At 39.9% G+C, this 19,833-nt stretch overlaps 1 protein-coding gene and 1 long non-coding RNA gene across 2 annotated transcripts in view; both read left to right on the top strand.

Annotated features, from left to right (window-relative positions):
- Positions 1 to 16,631, top strand: part of LOC116314370 (cholecystokinin receptor-like) — a 114,175-nt gene extending 97,544 nt beyond the window's left edge. The window contains exons 4-5 of the mRNA XM_039607566.1: positions 11,901 to 12,028; positions 14,098 to 16,631. Of these exons, the coding sequence (XP_039463500.1) occupies positions 11,901 to 12,028; positions 14,098 to 14,675 (706 nt within the window). The 3' untranslated portion in view covers positions 14,676 to 16,631. The remainder of the gene's footprint in view (positions 1 to 11,900; positions 12,029 to 14,097) is intronic.
- On the top strand, positions 3,795 to 4,367 carry LOC120436505. Its single transcript, XR_005610506.1, has 2 exons — positions 3,795 to 3,840; positions 3,950 to 4,367. It is a non-coding gene; the product is annotated as an uncharacterized LOC120436505 (long non-coding RNA).
- Positions 16,632 to 19,833: the final 3,202 nt, after the last annotated feature.

The following is a 19,833-nucleotide window of genomic DNA, read 5'->3' as shown; positions in this document are numbered from 1 at the left end:
AGAGTTTTGAAGAGTCACATTTTGATCTGTGTTAACATAAACTACTGCTGGAAAGCTTGGGATCATTTTCAGATGTCCTCATTTTTGAAAGAAAAGCATATTTTTTTCTCTAATATAAAATTAAATTGACCAAAATTGTTATGAATGGAAAATAATGATTATGACACAGTGGAACAGTTGTTCGCGCTGTTGCCTCACAGCAAGGGTTTGAATCTGCCAGCTGGCCGGGCCTTTCTGTGTGGAGCGTCCATGCTCACCCTGCGCTTGCATGGGTTTGCGCCGCATGCTTCCTCCCACAATCCAAAGACATCCATGTAACTGCTGATTCTACATCAGCTGTAGGTGTAAATGTGAGCGTGAATGGTTTCTTTGTGTCTGTGTTGGCCCTCTGATGGACTAGCAACCTGACCAGGACGTACCCTGGGTCTTGCCTAGGGACAGCTGGGACAAGCTCCATCCAACCCCAACCACCCTGGATTGAGTAAGTGGCTAAGAAAACAGACAGATGTAATCAATCATCATAAAATCATTAATGGTTTAATGACTGAATGGTTTAATCTGTGTAGGCCTAGAAACACCCATCACTCCTTTTTTCAGTGACACATTGGGTTCCCTAATGCTATTTGATTATGTGAAAGGCCTAATTGATCATGATTGCACAACTGAAAACTGCTGTGCTAATTAAAAAGCAATAAATTTGGCTTGTTATTGTTGTTATTCTGGAGCATCAGCCTCTGTGGGATCGATTATAGTATACAAATGGGCAAAAATAAAGAGCCGTGAGATATGCTAAGAATTTTTGAAGGCTATTCCCAAAGGGAAAACTGCCAAAAACAACCCTCAAGATGGTAATGATGCCAGACATTTTTAGTGACTCCGACCTTTAAAACACTGCAAACTGTAAAGCACTCTTTGACTCTTGTCTGTGAAGTGCTATATGACTAAATATTGTGTGCTTACTTGAAAGGATTCATGCATTTAAAACAGTAATCATCATCAGCCTCATCATCGGTGCTGTGCCTGTAGATAATCTGTCTGCAGCAGGTGTCTTTTGCCTAACACAGCATATTTCACTGTAACTGATGGCAGAGAAAATCCATACACCATGTTATGAGTAAAAATCTATTCGGGGCTTCAGCATTTTGGTGTAAGGTCAGTATAGACGTGACCTTACACCACAGTCTAAAGCGTCAGCTCTGATCACGTTGACCTGCATGTCATCACCTGGCGAGAATGTGTTTGAGGGAAAATGTTTGCTTTTAAACTATATTTTCCATCATTCACAAATATTAAATTAGCTTGAAAATCATTGATCATTTATGACTGTGTGCTGCATTGTAAATGCAACTTTTAAACATTTCAAAAGGGCTCTTTGTTTCATTGTAAATCTGTTTTAGGATATACTGCAGGGTCTCGGATTGGCTCAAATAGCTTTACAATTTATCTGTTTTGTTTTTTAAAAAATTGCCTCTAATTGCCTTCTCTGGAATCCAACTGAATGAGTCATTAATGCAAGCTGTTATTATGACCTCCATCCATCAAACCATCCAACCAATTCCTCATCTGCTTGAAACCTTTCCCAGCTGTCATTAGGCAAGAGATGGGGCACACGGGTCACCAGAGTGACCTGCAGTTACATTTTAGAAAAATGGTTTCTTTTAATATTGAATTGCCTCGGTTATTGTCATTATAACATCAGAGTTTTTGGTTTCAAAAGAAAAGAAAAATGCCACGCAGAGCAAATGAAAAGCAAGCGAGCTGAACCCTGAAACATGTAGGTTGGAATCTTCCTTTATAGAGTCGGTCGTTTAGTTTGGTTGGAGAACTTTTGACTTGACTACATGCTGCTGTATCACTTTCAAGTTTTCGGTGCTGTGAACACCTAGTCTGACTTTATCCAATCAGTGTTTTATTTTCTGAACAGTAACTGCTATGCTTTGCTCATTTACTTTATGGTCTGAATAATAAAGCCTTTAACATTAAAAGAGACCCTCCTGCTTTCTGGCGACCCTCCAGCAGGTGCACTATTAGCTGAGTTAGTGCTTTCCAGCTCTGACTGAACAGGACTGGAAATTAAAAGTGCAAAGGAAATGTATGACATATGCATCATCATTTTCTTTGATGATTAATGCGAGCCAAACGCATCTTTCCTGCTTGATAATCATGTTGCTTTCAGGTGATGTGGGAAAAGAGGTAGCTATGAATATTCAACATGTTTTTTCCCTCTGCTTCAGCTCTACCCATCTGGGTTTTCCCTTTGAGGCAAAACAAGCGCAGATCCACTACTGCTGTTTTTAAATGCTGTTTCCACACTCCCGGGTGATCACTTCCACACAGCTTTTGTCTAACAGATCTTCCACAGTATCAAACTGCCAGCTGATAGATGCCTTTCTTTTATTTTTTTTAATGAGACGTGCTGAGTTCACAGAGTTGCCCAAGCAGACATTAGAATATCAGACAATGAATGAAACATGGCCTCTTCCTGTGTGCTGTTGCTTTTATGTGCTGACTGATGTGCACCGCAGACACCGGCGGTTAAAAAGAGCATTCTCTCATTACTACCAATCAAACGGGAGATCTGGCTGCATCTACGCAGCATCTGTCCAGTTTTATTACCTTGCTTGTGCGTGCTCTGTTTTTGCTTTACTTGTACACGCCACTTTCTCCTTTCTCTCTAATACACACATTCATTCATTCGATTCACTAATACAGTCTCTGGTTTTCCAGTCCCAGGTGGGAAAACTCAGCAGCTTTCAAACAAAGCTCCAGAGCGTCGAAGGACTTACACAGAATATGTGCGGAGGGGTTTCCGCAGTCAGATACTGTGACAGAGCTGACAGAGGCTCTAAGCCCTTTGAATCTTTTTGCACTACTCAGAAATTCCTCTGTCAACATTTTGCTCTGCTTTTTTCTTTTTTTTTGCTCTACACTCAGTTCATAACTTTTTCTTTGATGTGCCACCAATCCAAGCACTGCAGAAAGCTGGGATTGGTATTGTTTGTCTGTGATTAGAAGACATTCGTATACCCAGACTAAATCGGTTGAAAACATCCCCAATAATTAGATAATCTTTTAACTGTATTTGTATATGTTATGTGCACATTTACGTACAAACCGGACACTCTGGGTTTAATTGTTTACAGCCTTTTTATCAGCAGCATAAGAGCCACACAGAAAGTTCTAATATTTAACTCTCACACACTGATTTAAAGTAGAACACAATTCAAATCATTGGCGTTATTCAGTGGTTTGAGTGGAGATTCTTGCTATGAATCTCAAATGACCAAGTTATCTAACTGCAGCAAACAGCTGATGTGTGCTAAATGCTCATTTACAACTACACGCTTTTACTCGGACAGCACTAGTAGCTTATTTATCTAATGGTCATTCGACTCGTCGACGGTCTGAAACAAGCTGTTTAAGGTCACTTTACCCTTCACTTAAGACAGCTTTCCAGCTAGTTTTTGTTTAGCAGTACTGGGGTACTGAGTATTAGACATGCTTGAGACATAAGTGTGTTTGGGACTTTTTAATCCCATTGCAATTATAAGCAAGTGTTAAACTGGGCTGAAATGATCCAGAATGGCATTCTGGCTGTAACATGGTAGACTAATGTGCCTGTGTTAATTCAGCTCCATATTATTGTGTGAAGTTGCACTGTGTTGGGAGTGGTTGTGTGTGTGTGTGTGTGTGTGTGTGTATGTGTCACATTTTTGGTGAGCCAATGGCTGGAATGGAGTTGGACTAATTAGAGGCAGGTGTACTTGATTGCGCTGATACACTGGTCTACTTATAGGCCACACTACAAACACTGCTGTGTCATTTTGTCTCTCTGTGCAGGTATGTAATGTGATGAAATCGGATATGTTTGGGATGGATGGATGGATGGATGGATGGGTTTTGCACTATGAAATCTATAGCGAATGTGTCATTTTGTCTCTCTGTGCAGGCCAGGGCCTATTATATGCCACAGCCTAAAGGCAGCAGAGTTGCAGAGGCTGGAGTGACCACTGGCTATCTACTTGCAGGGTGGTGGGTCTTAGAGGACAACTGCTAACCCTGTTGAAATCAACACGTGGAGTGCAACTGATAGTGTGGCATAGCTGGCTCTGGCCTTCGGACTGTGTGTTTTTACTTGATTGATAAATGGGGCACTGGACTCTTTTATCTTTTGATTAGTTGTCAATAAATTCTTTTAGAATTTTATTGACTGTCATCTTTTTGCCCACGGCTGAGACAGTTGGTCAGACCTAGAATCTTTTTTTGGGTGTGTTACATGGCCCCTTCGATTAGTGAGCAATAGAATCTTGTAGACAGGTTAATAATGTGAATGACTGTCGAATAAATCCATTCTTACTTGTGCTGCAGACTCTTGTTGCTTCCAGCGGTGATATGGAAACACTTGCACAGTAATAAGAAAACATTGTTAGCCCACAGGCTGCTTACAGTGCATTCATTTGGCCTTCTCTTCCCAGCGACGCATTCATGATGCAAATGTAAAAAAATGTTTTAGTCACGCTATGATACTCAGCATCCAGATAAGAGCTACTGAAGAGAAGCGAGCATAAGTGTTTAATTTTTTTTAGGTGCCAAGTTCTTTCCACTGGAACTTTTCAAACAGCTTGACAAACATGACCAAACATACAAACTGTGTCGGTGCAGTTTGTTGCACAGCGTGCCTGCTAGCGAATGTTGAGTTTCCCACTCTTAGTGTCGCGCACAGGAGAGGAAGATGAGGTTATTTTCAAAAGTTAGGACTGCTCACCATATCCATTGTCCTAATTCGTTTTTAAGTCAGATATTGAATCTATACGTGCTGTGCTGCTGAATTATGTTTTTGTGAAATGTCTTGCAGAACAAATTGAAGTAGGCCTAAACTCATTTTGTGAAAATACTGTACTAGGCAGTTTGATGCTGATTAGATTTACTCACCAAATTCAGCCTTTTATCCTTATAGTATCTACGGGTTGGATCTCATCTTTACAGCTACAGTACCTCTCAAAACAGGCTCATCCATTCTCTGCCGCTTATCCAGGGCTAACACACAGACACAGACAACCATTCGCACTCGCATTCACACCTATGGGCAATTTGGAGTTTCCAATAAACTTATCCCCACTAACTGCATGTCTTTGGACTGTGGGAGGAAGCCCTGGCCTGATAGTGGAATTGAACTCTTGTTGCTGTGAGGCAAACCACTGTGGCACTGTGCTCAATTTAACCCTGAATTATGTATATGTTTAAATATAGCAGTTGAAACAGTGTTAAAAAGTAGTTGCAGCCTTTTGTCACATTTAAATACAAACATGGCCTGACTAAATACAAAATTCAGTTTTTAAATTATGATTTCATTTATTAAGGGAAAAACTATCCAAACGAACCTGGTGGCAAAGTAATTAACTCCCTGTTTAAGTCATAAATTAACTGCTATTAACCAGTTAATTCAGTTTCACTAGCCTCACCCAGGCCCGATTACTATTTAAAAAGAACCTGTCTAACAAAGTGAAATACGCTAAAAATGTCAAAAAGCAACACATCACGTCATAACCTAAAGAAACAACTGAAAAGCATTCCACTGATATCTATCAGTGAGGAAAGGGAAAGACATCTCTGAGGCTTTGGTGAGGCATTTCTAAGTCCAGTGAACCACAGTGAGAGCTTTGATCCAAAAATGGAAAACAATTCAAACAGTGGCGACCTTCCCAGGAGTCGTGTACCAAAATTACTCCAACTCCACGTTGATGACTTATCCAGGAGGTCACAAAAGAACTCAGAACAACATCCAAAGAACTACATGCCTCACTTGCCTCAGTTAGGGTCATGATTCAACGATAAGAAAGAATCTCAGCAAAAATGGCATCCATGGGAGGGTTCTAAGGAGAAAAACACTGCTGACTGAAAAGAACCCAAACACATCTTTGAGGGGAAAAAAACATCTGGGAAAATACTCTGTGGACTGGCAAGACAAAAATTGAACAGTACCAAAAATGAGCTTTTTGGGACATTTGCATCATTTGGCATAAAACTCACACCAACAGTCAGACATAGTGGTGGCAGTGTGGTAGTGGGCAGGGGCTGCTTTCTTACTGTACTTCAGGACTTGGTACAAATGAGTTATAATTGATGAAACCATGATTTGTGCTCTCTATCAGACAATGGCTGTGTCCGAATTCAGGGGAAGGATGCTCATAAGGACACTACCTACCTACGTCACAAGGTAGTGTCCTTAGACGGACGGGTAGTCAGGAAGTGAGCGGCTATGGACAGCCCCCTTTTTTTCTCCATAGAAACTTTATTGAACAAACAATGAGTATCCAACATAACAGATGGGCTGTGGACAGCCTCCTAGCCTTCAACTCCGCCCTTACTTGTGTGTTTTTCCGGACGCTAGCGCCACAGCGCGAAAACTTTAAAATGGACGCAGAAATGTCACTCTGTTGTTTGGACAATTTTATTTATCGAGGAGCTAGAAAAACCTTATCGTCGCCGCCCGCACGTTTTGTACCTTAGGCTCATCAGAGACAATCATATCCAGGTAAAATAATTTCCTTTAATCTACACGCATTTAGGAATTACTTAGCTAATTACACGGATAATTGAAATATCGCTGGCGTTGTGTCAAAAAAGTGTTCGCCTGCCAAAACTGATTTCCAATGTTTCCGAGTGTAATATGTGTAATATCTTTATGTATGTTGGTAAATAGACTTCGGTGAACATGGTTTACTAAGGGGTTTTATATATACAACAATTACCTGTTGTTCAAGTATCTTTATAACTTTATAATGTAGGTACAATTGATATATTTGTTGCGCTGTCTGCTGTCCTCTTGGCCAGATTACTCCTAAAAAATAAATTTCTAATGTCAATAAGATTTTTTTTTAACTGGATAAATAAAGTATATATATAGTATATAGTATATAGTATATATATATATATAAAAGTCACTGCCAAAAACTGATTGCAGCTTCTACCTTGTTACAGGAATGTTGCTGGTGGCAGGTGACTTGATATCACTAATGAGGGACACATTTGACATGTTTCACGTATTATAGACCAACAAGTTATTCATAGCAGGTTAAATACGAGCAATCAGTTTAGGGCAAAAACCGGAAATCATTTTTTGGCAGACGATCATTTTTTGCCACAACATCGGTCATTCTTACACATGTACTGTATCATATAAAATATATAAACTAAATATCTTTGAAACGTATAGAATCTAATCTTTTGTTTGTTTGTTTTTTTACATAGCACTTTATCAAACTGTTGTCTGCTACAGAGTTACAAGTATTATACTAATAATATAGCATCCACCATCTCCTGCTTGCATATTTCTGTAAACATCTTAGTGGTGTGGCAGCCATGAGTGAGCCAGCCCTGCAAACCCTGTGGATGGAGGATGCAGTGGACAGTGGGAGGAAGCATCCTAAAGCTCTCTTTGCAGACCACCCTGTGTGATTCTCCACTCGCCCACCAGAAAAGACAAACTGCAGGTCTCAGTTGCAGCTCATCCACGTCTGATCTTGCTCCGGCAGATTCAGCAACACTGCCAGAGACTTCCTGTAATCTATTACAGTTGTTAAAGAAACGGTCCAGGAACAGGTCACTCAGGTTAATCTTGTGTGAACAACTGAAAATATTGTTTTTCCATCTTTACATACTGTGTATTTGAAATATTCTTGTTTAATTGTTATTGTTATTTACTTTATTGCTATCAAATAAATATCCAAGTAATACTGTTCAAAGTTAGCGTTATGTTCATATGTGTTACAAATGCCTGTAAATCAAATTGAGTTCAGTGACAGTTACTGTTTGTTTGAATCAATTTATTAATAACATAAAACCTTTAAACTAATGCAACACATATAACAATGTAACAAATATATTCAAATAAATAAATTTCTCAATACATAACTCATTTGGGAACTAATCTTTCTAGAAGTGAAAACAGTGGGCGTTTATCAATATGCGTACTTGTGCGTACTTGCGTTCTCGTGTACTCGTGATACGTCATCAGTCGGAGACCAAGTACTGTTCCAATTGGCACGCATCAAGCCGAGAACGCGAAAAAGTCCCGGATGTGTTCTCGATCCGCCCGTTTTATCGAGCATGCATCGGTGTGGACTTGGGACAGCTATATGTCCCAGAATGCATTTCGTCCAAAACTCAACAGCGGACTCCCGGCACATCGTTTTCACCCCCCGCTCGCGGTCTTCTCACTACTCAGGTTAAAGAAACTCCAGCAGCTGTCTATAGTATTGAGTGTCCACTAGAATAGAAATAAAAGCGTTCTAACATCTCACCTGCTTGTTTTTATTAAGGTATGTACACGTATGTACATGTACACTATTTTTATTAATAGAGGTTTCACTACTGAGGTTAAAAATGATATATAAGTCACTTAGATCACTTCTAAATGTTAATGTTTGGTTTATTTCAGTGTTTTATTTGTTCCTGAGTAAACCGGTTTGGCTGTGATTACAGTTAAGCTTCATAACATGTTACTCACAGTTAAATTAGGAGGGGACGGCAGTAAAAACTCCGGACCTGTGACATCATCACGCACGCAGGTGTTCCGACTGTACAAATCACGAGTCTGTGTCACGTGCCGAGAATTGAGAAACGCCCACGAGTCCGTGTCGCGTTCTCGGCGGTACGTACTCGCGTGCGTTCTCGGCGAGTACGTACTCACCGAGAACGCGAGTACGCATCTTTCTGTGCATTGGGCATTGATAAACGGCCAGTCTGTCCGTCCTCTCCCTGCTCTCCTCTCCTCTCCTCAGCCTCTCTTTGCTGCCTCATGTCCTCTCTGATGAGCTCTAGCAGCTCATCATCCCTGTCTCGTTTCCTCTTTCTCCCTGTCGTAGGTGGCTGAGCCGCTTCGTCATCGCTGTCGTTTTGGTGACCCACTGCTGCGCTCGGCCCTGGAGTGTCCTCAGAGAGAGAGGAAATTAGGACAGGAGGCTTAATGGAAGGCATCTGTCCTATCACCTCATCCATGAGGGCAAACCAGGGCCAAGTAGCAGCAGTGGGCTTCCCACTGACCCCCTCTCCTGAGCCTGGATACTTGCAATCCTAAAGGCAGAGGAAATCAAAAATGACAGCAGGCAAATAAAAACGCCACAACAACTCTTAGTAATTGCACATTTATTAACTTGTGTTCTTGAGAATTATCTTCTTGATAAAACACATACGTACTTTGTATTTTTTTTAAAGTGATCTCATGTCTTCTGGCCTGCAAGGGGTGACTTTCCCTGCAGGCCCATCTTCTCAGAATTGTCCTGATCGCACACAACAAATAAGAGAAGAAAGGACACCGTGGCAACTATGTTAATCCCTAAGCCCAAAGGTTTTCACAGCAGAACACCAGAGGAACACCGTCTGGACATCACAGGTTCTGTACAGCAGCGGTCCGTGAGTTGTTTGGTACTCACGGACCGCTGCTGAAAACGGCCACACGAGTTAAGGCTCCGTGTGAAATTTATGGTTTTCAGGGGTTTTATGTTAACTCGGTTTCCCTGAGTCTTTCCCTTGTTGTAATTGTGTGTTTTATTTTGAAAGAAATATTTACACGTTACCATAGCGACCAGAGAGCATTAAGCGGCAGAGAGGAGGATGTTACTGTCAATATTGGCGCATTTTCAGGAGGACACTGCTAATAAAGTTACACAATTACACAGTACATTCACGTTTATTATTATATTTACAAAATACCACAGTTTTTGTCTTGGTCGGATCATTTTATGTGGTTGTATTTATCCGCGATACCTTAAAGGCTCCGTGTCTGACATAAACCGGTCTGTGGCTCAAAAAGGTCGGGGACCGCTGCTGTACAGCGTGAGGGTTAATAGGACCGTACTCATATGAATACGATGTGTACATTGATTTATTCTTGTACATCCACGCCGTAGCGGCCCAATTCTTCACCCCAGTGAAGAGGTGATCGTTTTCTCCTCGTTTTAATAAATTAAGCCGTTTGGTCTTTGTTCCCCACAACATATCACCATTTCGAAAAAATCAAAATTAGCTGTATGTAAGCGGCAATACATGAAAAATCACGGGACCCCCTTTACAAGCTGGTTTATGGTTATTTTAAAGAAAAGAAACATGTCTATGCAGATGCCCAAAGCTTAACAAAACGACCGCTATAACAATTTAACTTTTGTACAACCAGATTTTCATATACTTACATTTGAAAGTGTTTTCCTCTCCTGCTTGACCACCATCGTTATCAGAAACAAATCTCCTCTATGACCCATAATGAATCCTGGGATATAGTAGGACATGAAGGATACATCGGACCATCCTTAGAATTCAGGGCAAAGTAGGACGCATTTGTTGCCACATTTTGAGTGCTCTTTGAATTCGGACAGCCTTCGTCGGGTCGCCGTGACGTCATTGCCTCCAAATATGGCATTGGCGCATCCTTCCCCTGAATTCGGACACGACTAACCCTCAAATTCGCGGAAAAGTAGGACACATTTGTCGCCACATTTTGAGTGCTCTTTGAATTCGGACAGTCCTCGTCGCGTCGCTGTGACGTCATTGCCTCCAAATATGGCATTTTAAGCATCCTTCCCCTGAATTCGGACACAGCCAATGATATAAATGATTCTCCTGAAGGAGAATACTGAGCCATCAGTTCATGCCCTGAAGCTCAAGTACACTTGTGTTATGCAGTGGGACAATGATCTGAAATACACCAGCAATGGTGTGAATGGTTTGAAAAACAAAATGAAGGTTTTGAAGTGGCCTAGTCAAAGTCAGAGTCAAATCAGATTGAGATGCTTTGGAAATGATTTATATTTTAGTGTGGCAAATGTGCAAAAATCTAAGAAATAAAGAAGCAGGCAAATATCTTTTCACAGTGCTGGAGCTACAAAAAAGATTTAACCCAAATGTGCTATATTTTATACCTGGCAGTATATAGTGGTTGACAATGTTGTGGACACCACCCATGGCCTTAAGAATGGATGGATAGTTTTATAACTTTTATAATATTTGATATTTTGGCTTTTACCTGTAGAAAATGTTGAGAAACTGAGAAAACTGTCTTTTGAACAAGTTTTTGCTGGGTGAGATGTGATCATAGTCTTTTTGTAAGTAAAGCAAAACTAAACATTTAAAATACATTTTTATGCAGATGACATAGTCCTGTATGGACAGGACTCTTCAACGCCAACTTATCAAACTAAGGATTGTATTTTTCCAGTGTTTTTCAGACATGTCTTAAGATCCTCAAACTTGTACTAATTGATGACAAAACAAAAACAGTACTCTCTACACTATGATCTTCTAATCTACATATGTTGGGATATTGACACTGAATTTTTTTGGCACCAAAAAAGCATGGTGCAAAGCCCTGTCGTGTCATGCATTTGAGCCTATCTTAAAAAGGTGTTTAAGGAAAGAATTTGTAGTAATTATTATGCAAGTTGGTCTTCATTTACAGTAAGTAAGTTAAAACTTCATACTGTTGTTCTGGTCTTCCAATAAGGCTGCGGCATTATAAAAAAAGTACTGGTGATATATGCAAACGCTGCAGCATCAAGAGGATCCCCAGAGGTAAACAGCTCAAAAAACCAGAGTGTAAAGGTGGGTTACACTGCGGGGTGCTGAGGGGGGTGATGGTCTGCTGAGAGGAGCTGCAGAACTGACCTGAGATGCTGCAGTACACTTTGCTAAGAAGCAAAGGGGGTAAAGATAACTGTTCGGAGGAGTCAAGCATCTGTAGGGCCTTTAGCCCATCTCCTGGATGTGCATGGCAATACAGAGGCAAAGAGAAAAACTGTTACGCTCAAAAGCAAATTTTTCAGCTTGTTTTCTGCAGCTTTGAGGACTGATTTAGTTGCAAATCTGTGATTTTTACACCCTTCTTATTCCATTCTGGCTGTTTTCAGGTACGTGCTGCTGCTGCTCATTCTGTTCTTTATCCCGGGAGTGGTGATGAGCATAGCCTACGGTCTGATCTCCAGAGAGCTCTACCGGGGCATTCAGTTTGAGCTGGGCCAGAGCAAGGAGGCCACCGGTGAGATCCATTATACATTTAATCCAATTGTGAAAGGATTGTTGTTTGCATTGATTTAACTTGTAGTGAAGATGAAAAATCACTTTCTCCAGACCCAAATGGGGCTGCCGTAAATTTCATGTGGAAGGCAGGAAATGATCAGAAGGGTCAGTAAATGTTCCCCGACTATAAATGGCTAGTAAATATAAGACATATGCTATTGTGAAAATAAACATGTGCCTATTTGAGTTTTATTGTTATGCACTTAGATACCACACTGTCATTTCCAGGCAACAGCAGCAAATAAATATTTCTACACACATACAAAGGGACATTTGTGTAATCTGCCTCAAGCAGAGAATGACATATTTTGTTGCTACCTGGAGGTTCTGCACCTGTTCCATCCAAAAATATACTCCACTGTCCTTGGAACCACTCAAGTTGTTGTCTTGATATTTTCCATTTAAACAGAAACAGAAAAAAATATATCTGTTATAGCTGAAATACGGTCACTTTAGGTCAATTATAACTGCTGCTATAACTGTGTGTATCAGCAGCACCAGTTTCCATGGAGTCCAGTCTTGAGTGTGATTCATCAAGGTGGAGAACATGTGAAACAGAATTCAGTAGTGATGGTAATTTATTACTAAAGTAAAATTAGAAAATAGATCGTAGCAAAATAAACGTCCATCCTTGCATGGAATTCCACATGGTGTTTAATCGTGTAGAGTTGGGTTAGGGTTATTTTAAGCTACAGGATAAATATGCAATTTTCAGACACTAGCAGATGGTGCGCTGCAAATCAGGTTTTACATTTTGGTTGGCATCACAGTCTTTTTGTTTAAATCGGTTTCATTCACGTGTTCTTAAAAGGTGAAAGAGTGTAAGAATGGAAATGAACCTTTCAAAGCCATCGCCACATTGTTTCCACTGTAGAAGTGTGAACAAGCAGAAATGAAGGCTAAAGTGCTCCAAGCAATTTGTTACATTGTTACATTACTGAGAAATCTAATGTCATTAATGCTTAACTTTGGAAACGTTACACCCAACACTGCATGTGAAGTAAACCCAAACACACCTGCTAATCCATGATTAAGAGCAGAGGAAAGGCTGGTTTGTGTCTGACGTTTCTTCCTGTTAAAAGGGTGTTCGTCATCCCCGCCGTTGACTAGTTCTTGTTCACATGGGTTATATATACGGAGAGTGTTTGAGGGTAAGATTTAACAAAATAAGTATTTAAGATTAAGTTTAGAAATTTTATTTCATCCATCCATCCATTCTCTTCCACTTATTCAATTCAGGGTTGCAGGGAGGGGTGGAGCCTATCCTAGCCACAATTTTATTCATTTTACAAATTACTTATATTATTTCATTAAAGATCATGAGGTAGAATATATTTTAGAACCTACGAATAAACAAATAGTGAAATTAATTCTCCAAACTCTGGCAAAATGTCGGTATGTTACGCTTTTCGAAAACATGAGAACCGTTTGGAATGAACACGTGTAGATTCATCATGAATCACTTTGGAAAACATTATCTGATATGGTTAAGGTTAGGGTTAAGGTTTGGGTTAGGGCTGGAATACACGGCTGGATCGTGTGTTACATTGGGAATGAGAATGCTCTGGTTTTCCATGGGTTCGTAATCCATTTTGTCAGGGCTCAATAACTCATCTGTGACACATACAGCCTGCATTAATTATTCATCTCCTATCTAATTACAGTCTGCTAGCCACTATGTTTATGATAACATGTAACTAATGTGGCTACCGGGTAATTGCTAATAGCTAAACAGGTAATGTTAATGTGTGCTGGCCACGATAGCATTTATGATAACTGTTTAATACTTCAGTGTTGTTGAAACAGGAGCTTTATTGACCCCTGAAATTCCTCCTAAAGGGTTTGTTCAGTGTTATGAAATTTAACCACTTCAGTTGTTAGTGAGGGAAGGAGGGGTGTTTCTAACTGTCTGCAGCCGTGTCAGCTGGAGGAAGCCAAGATGTATTGTAATCATGTGTTACCTGTTTCTGTTAATGACACTTGATTTAAGACTACTCAAACTTACGCTTTCCCCCTGTACTTCTACAGCCCAGAAAAATGGTGTAGAAAGACCTTTGACAGGGCCGAATGACGATGATGATGGCTGCTACATCCAGGTATCCAAAAAGCCCTCCTCTTCTGTCGAGCTTCCCACCCTCTCTGCCTCATCTAGCACCGTGCAGGTCAAGACTGAGCGCGCCCGCAGCAACACCTCCGAGGCTAAGCTGCAGGCTAAGAGGCGCGTCATCCGCATGCTGATGGTGATCGTAGCACTCTTCTTCATCTGCTGGATGCCCTTGTTCACAGTCAATACCTGGAAAGCCTTTGACATGAAGTCTGTCACCAAAGCCCTCTCGGGAGCACCCATCTCTTTCATCCACCTCCTGTCCTACACATCGGCCTGTGTCAACCCCATCATTTACTGCTTCATGAACACACGTTTTCGCAAGGCTCTGCTGTCCACTTTTGCCTGCTGCGGTCGCAACCGTCTCTGCCGCAAGTGCTGTTGGTGCAGCGGGAGGGAAGGTGGGGAAGACGGCATTAACGCCACCTCCATGGGCGCATCGATGGCGACCTCAATGTCCAAGTTCAGCTACACCACTGTAAGCACCACCGGCACCTGCTAAGCCTCGAGGAGGGCCGGGTGGTCGCATCAGTGGCTGTGGTTACAGTGTATGTGCCATCTGTTTTATTTTTTCCCTGTTTAATCTTCTGTTTGTCACTCTTATTATGGTGTGAGTCATGTGCTGAGTAATATTCATGCCCTTGTTTAGAGGCCTTTTTCAAAGGTCTTCTTTAAATTCTTCGTGCATGGTTGCAGAATGTGAAGTTTCTTTTTTGGTGACATTCTTTTACTCCAGTTTAACTGGCAGCATCTGCTTTGTTGCATCCTGAAAAGAACATCAAGTGCCTGTGCTCTTTGTGTGGCTTTGTTTGTTCGCTAGCTGGGACGGACATTTTAGTGGGAAAACTGTTGAAATATAAATTCTGTGTACATATTATACTGTCTTTATGTTCAGAGTTTACTTAAGGTGAACGTTTTGATGGAGACAGACTGCTAAATAATGAAGACCTGCTAACCTACAGCATATGGAAGGATTTTGGTTCCATTTTTGTTCGTCTTCAGTCATTCAGGGCATCTCTTTCTCTGGTGCCAGTATTATTATCATTTTATTGTTGTATTAATTAATCATTGATCTTATCATTAATATTAATGCTATTTTATCACTAATCTATTTATTTATGATTTTCTTCCACTTCATATTATGGCTTTTGAATGAGAACTACCATATTTGGCCACAAGTAAAAGTTTTAATGGAAATGAAGTAAAATATTGTTTTTTCCCCTTAGGATGACATAATTGATCATTAATTAATTATTGTGTTGTTTCGGATAAACCGGGTAAATGTTTTCCCCACTACACTTTCTTATACTACAGAAAGGAGAAAGGAACACAAGTTTTTAATCTTTCTATGTAATTAAAAACCTCAAAGTGTACAATAAATGGCCCCAAAAATCCATATCTCTTCATACACTTACTAATGTGAGAGCTTTAATGAAAGAGGTGAGGACTGTTTATTCACTTATTCTGCTTGTTTGAGGACTGGTGGTGAGTGCATATCAGAAAATGTGAATCTGCCTGAAATCTCTGCAGCACAAACTGCAACAGTTGGGTTGGGAATATCTAGCTAGTTTCTCTTTCTAACTCACCAAATCAAAAGCAGCTACTGTAGCGACTCAGCAGCAGTTTTAGAGGCTTTGCGGCACCTTAGAGGTCAACCATTCTCATGTTTAACTAAACTAAAGCTTTACATGTATAATATATAACCAGCTGTTTAGAAGGTGACACATAGAGAAAACACAAATGTTTGGTGAAAACCTTGCTAATAGCTAGCAAGAATGCTATAATGTAAAGCTGATCCTTCAGGGAAACAACGGTATGAGATGGTCGGAGATAGTTGATGAATGCAGAAGTTCAGCTACCTGCTAAGAATGAAAGGGGATCTGTTATTCTTTGCCTTACTTTATGTCATATGTGTAATGTATTAATGGTTGTTGTTCATGTGTAGCAAAGGGTTAAAAACTGAGGTAAACATACATAAAATTAATCGCTGAAAGCAGAATGCTCAAGCTGCAAACTGAAGAGAAAATGAATAATTTATATTAAAAAAATTGGCAGCTGACCACCAAATGGAACAAGAAGGATGTTTACAAAGCACTGGATGCTGCCTTTGAAAGCTGGCCAATCAGAGGAAACTGGGAAAGCATAAGGCATAAAAAAACATGAGATAAAATGCCCCACAATCTAGCTTGGATAATGCAAAGCTATATCTGTGCATGAGGATAACAAAAAAAGATTGGTAATTAGAGTAATAGGTCCCCTTAGCAGAAACATGTTCAACGGGAAGCAGGAGAGGAGGGATGTGCAGAATGGGAAATGTTAATAGCTTGGAAAGTTAGAAAAGTGTGTTTATGTGTTGAAATTGCTCTAGAAAACTCTTTGTTCAGTGTTGTATTGTACATGCGGTCATGCTGTCGTGTCCAGAACTGAAAATTAAATAAAAACTAAATGAAAAAATAAATGCCTCACAATTTCAAAGAGTGGAGCATTTTTCTCCTTTAAAATGTCTTTTTTTTTTTTTTTTGCAGTAAATCTTAATTAACCCCCCCCCCCCAAAAAAAACAAACAAAAACAAAACAAACTTTGTTATCATTCAGTTGATAATGTTACAATATAAGAAATTGACAATCTGTACCAATATCATTGTAATTCCATCATTAGCAGTCAAAGAGGAGCGGGCTATTCGGAGGAGTGTAGCTGTGAGAGTGGGGACTTTAAATGTAGTCACTATGCCTGGTAAAGCAAGAGAGCTGGCTAATATGATGGAGAGAAGAAAGGTAGAGGTATATCGTGTGTGTAGTTGACCAGGTGGAAGGCAAGCCAAGCCAGGAGCACTGGAATTGGATTCAAATTGTTCTACAATGGTAGGAAGCACAAGAAGCAAAATGCAGTAGGAGTAACCTTAAAGAAAGAGTATGTTAATTGTGTTGTTGAGGTGAAGGTTACACAGGATAATGAGTTTGTAGCTGGTAACCCAAGGTTTGATGCTGATTGTTGAAGGGAGATAGTAAAGGCTGGATGTCAGAAGAAAAGGAGGAATTCTGATGGAAGTTGGGTGAAGTGGTAGAGATTGTCCCCAGGAAGAGAGACTGGTGACTGGAGTGAATTTCAGTAGACATGTAGGTGACAAGGAGGTGTTTGATAGGTATGGTGTTAAGAATAAAGTGTAAAACTCTGGGTGGTTGGTGAAAACAGCTCAAGTGAGGGAAACTGCCAAGAAGGTGTTTGGTGGAATAGGAATAATGGATAGGAATATGATAATAAATAAAAAAGTGGGATGGTCAAGGAGATGAAGAAAGTCTACAGGAATACTGGGAGGCATAGAGCAAAGAGGGAAGTAGCAAAGGAAAAGGCTCATATTGAGTTGTATGTGAGGCTGGACACTAAAGAAGGAGAAAACAACTTGTTGGCCAGGGAGAGAGACCAAAATGGAAAGAATGTGCAGCAGGTTAGAATGATTAAGGACAGAGACAAACATCTCCTAACGTGTTAATGTGCTGAGAAGATAAAAGGAGTAGTTTGAGCAGCTGGTGAATGAAGACAATGAGAGAGGAGCATGAATAGAAGGAAACTTGTGAATAATGAAGTGCAGCCAATTAGTAAGGAGGGAAATAAAGGTGGCTATGAAGGAAATGAAGACTGGAAAGGCAGGTGGTCCAGATGGCATACCAGTACCTGTTTAATTAAAGAAAACCAAAAAAAAAAACATTAAATACAATTTTGGAAAATAGAATTCAATCTTCCAGTTTAACTTTACATTAGCAAATGAACGACTCATTTTTATAGAGATTCTAACAGTTTCAATTTAGCCGTTTAGTTAGAAAACACAGCTTATTTTTAAACCTTCACACCTCCCACACAATTCTTACTGTGGAACATACTCAACTAAGCTTTACATATGAAACTAAATACAATACATTCTGTCTTCTTGAGTGTCTCAAGAAGCTGCCAATAATGACAGTTTTTCAATGATAAACCACTAGTCAGACATTCATGACATTCAGATAAATATGTCATTTTTACACATATTCTACTTAACTTTGAACTTCCAAAGCAATTCTATACATCATTAAAAGAAGAGTTTTTTGTTTTCAGATTATAGCCTGCCTACCCAAACATGTTGTAAAAGCCCACATACTGGAGAACACATGAGCAAAATGCTGGATATTAAACACTTCAAGTTTTCAGTGTTACATTTCTGATGTCAGCTGAAATATCTTATGTAATTAAAGCACTCAACAGTGGGCAGAAAATGAAATGAAGCATATTGACTATTCACCCACTTTGGAATCTTTGAAAACACAGATCATTTAAATAAACACAAGTGAAAGAAGAAACACAAAGTTCATACAAATAAAAATGGTAAGAATAACTGAACCAAATGACTAAAACCAAATTCTCAGCATACAATCCAAATACTGCAGTACAAATCAACACTCATTATTTCATCTGTGACCATTCTCCTCTGACCTCTGGCATCAACACAAAAAAAATCCCCCCAAAGAAATGCAGCTCACTCATATATTTTTCTTTTTTGGTCATTAGGTTGTTGTATGAGAAAATCCCAGTTAACGACCAGCCTGTGTGGCACCAATAGCCATGTCATGTTGAAAGACACTCAGTTATATTTTCTTTCCAATTCAATGTCTAAATGCAGTGACTTGGTGCAACAACTACCAAACAAAGTGGCCAAAGAGTCGATATATAATATAAAATACGTAGAGCTCCATTTTGCAAATCAAGTGACTTCAAAACTCAATCTGTTACATAAGTGACTCGGGTATATTTCTATATTTATGCAGATTTTATGCATTTATGCAGGTTTTTACCTTTCCCAACACCAACAAAACACCAACAAAACTCAAGATCTCTGGACAGTTTTGCACCATCACCCTGTGATTAAGGCAGATGAGATAGGCACATCTGACGCCTCCGTGTTAAACATTTGCTGATATGTATAAAATAAGCCTGGTGTATAAAATCTGGCTTTATTCTTGTGTTGATCTACCATGCAGCAGAGAAAACTGCTATCAACCAAGATTAGTTACGGAACTTAAATCAGTAGTCATTCTTGACAATGTATTGTGGATACTGGTGCAAACATTAACATTAGGATGTGAATTAGCAGGAGAAGTGCAGATTTCACCTGCTTGTTCCTCCAACCTGTCCTTGCTACAAGCAACATTGAAAAGAGTTCCATTATCTCTGTGGTATCTTTTACGTACCTTCTGCTGCAGTGTTGCCAATTACAGTAAGTATTACCTAAGTGCAAAGCTCTTGTTTTCAGGATGAGACTAACAAGGTGTTTCTCAGGGATCTTCTCCTGCAGTGTACATTTCATAGTTTTGCCTTTGAAAACTGATGAGAAATGCCTCCAAAAGCATGACAAATGTACACCATTCAGGTCTTTGATAACAAGTTTGATTTATGAAGCCTACACAAAGGAGCACAGACTGGAGCAATAAGAATGAAGAGAAATATATAATGTGATTAAGATCTAATGTAATGGTAGCAAAAAAAAAAAAAAAAACCATTCTAATGTGAGAATGCATTCTTTAGCTGCTTGTTCAGATTTATCTTGAAACTCTCTTTTTCCATTTCACAGCTGCAGTGGGGCTGGAGCCTATCCTAGCTGTCAAAGGGTGACACAGACAACCATTCAC

Source organism: Oreochromis aureus, linkage group 23, assembly GCF_013358895.1.
Source record: "Oreochromis aureus strain Israel breed Guangdong linkage group 23, ZZ_aureus, whole genome shotgun sequence".
Taxonomy (NCBI): domain Eukaryota; kingdom Metazoa; phylum Chordata; class Actinopteri; order Cichliformes; family Cichlidae; genus Oreochromis; species Oreochromis aureus.
This window is presented reverse-complemented; position numbering and strand designations above follow the sequence as displayed.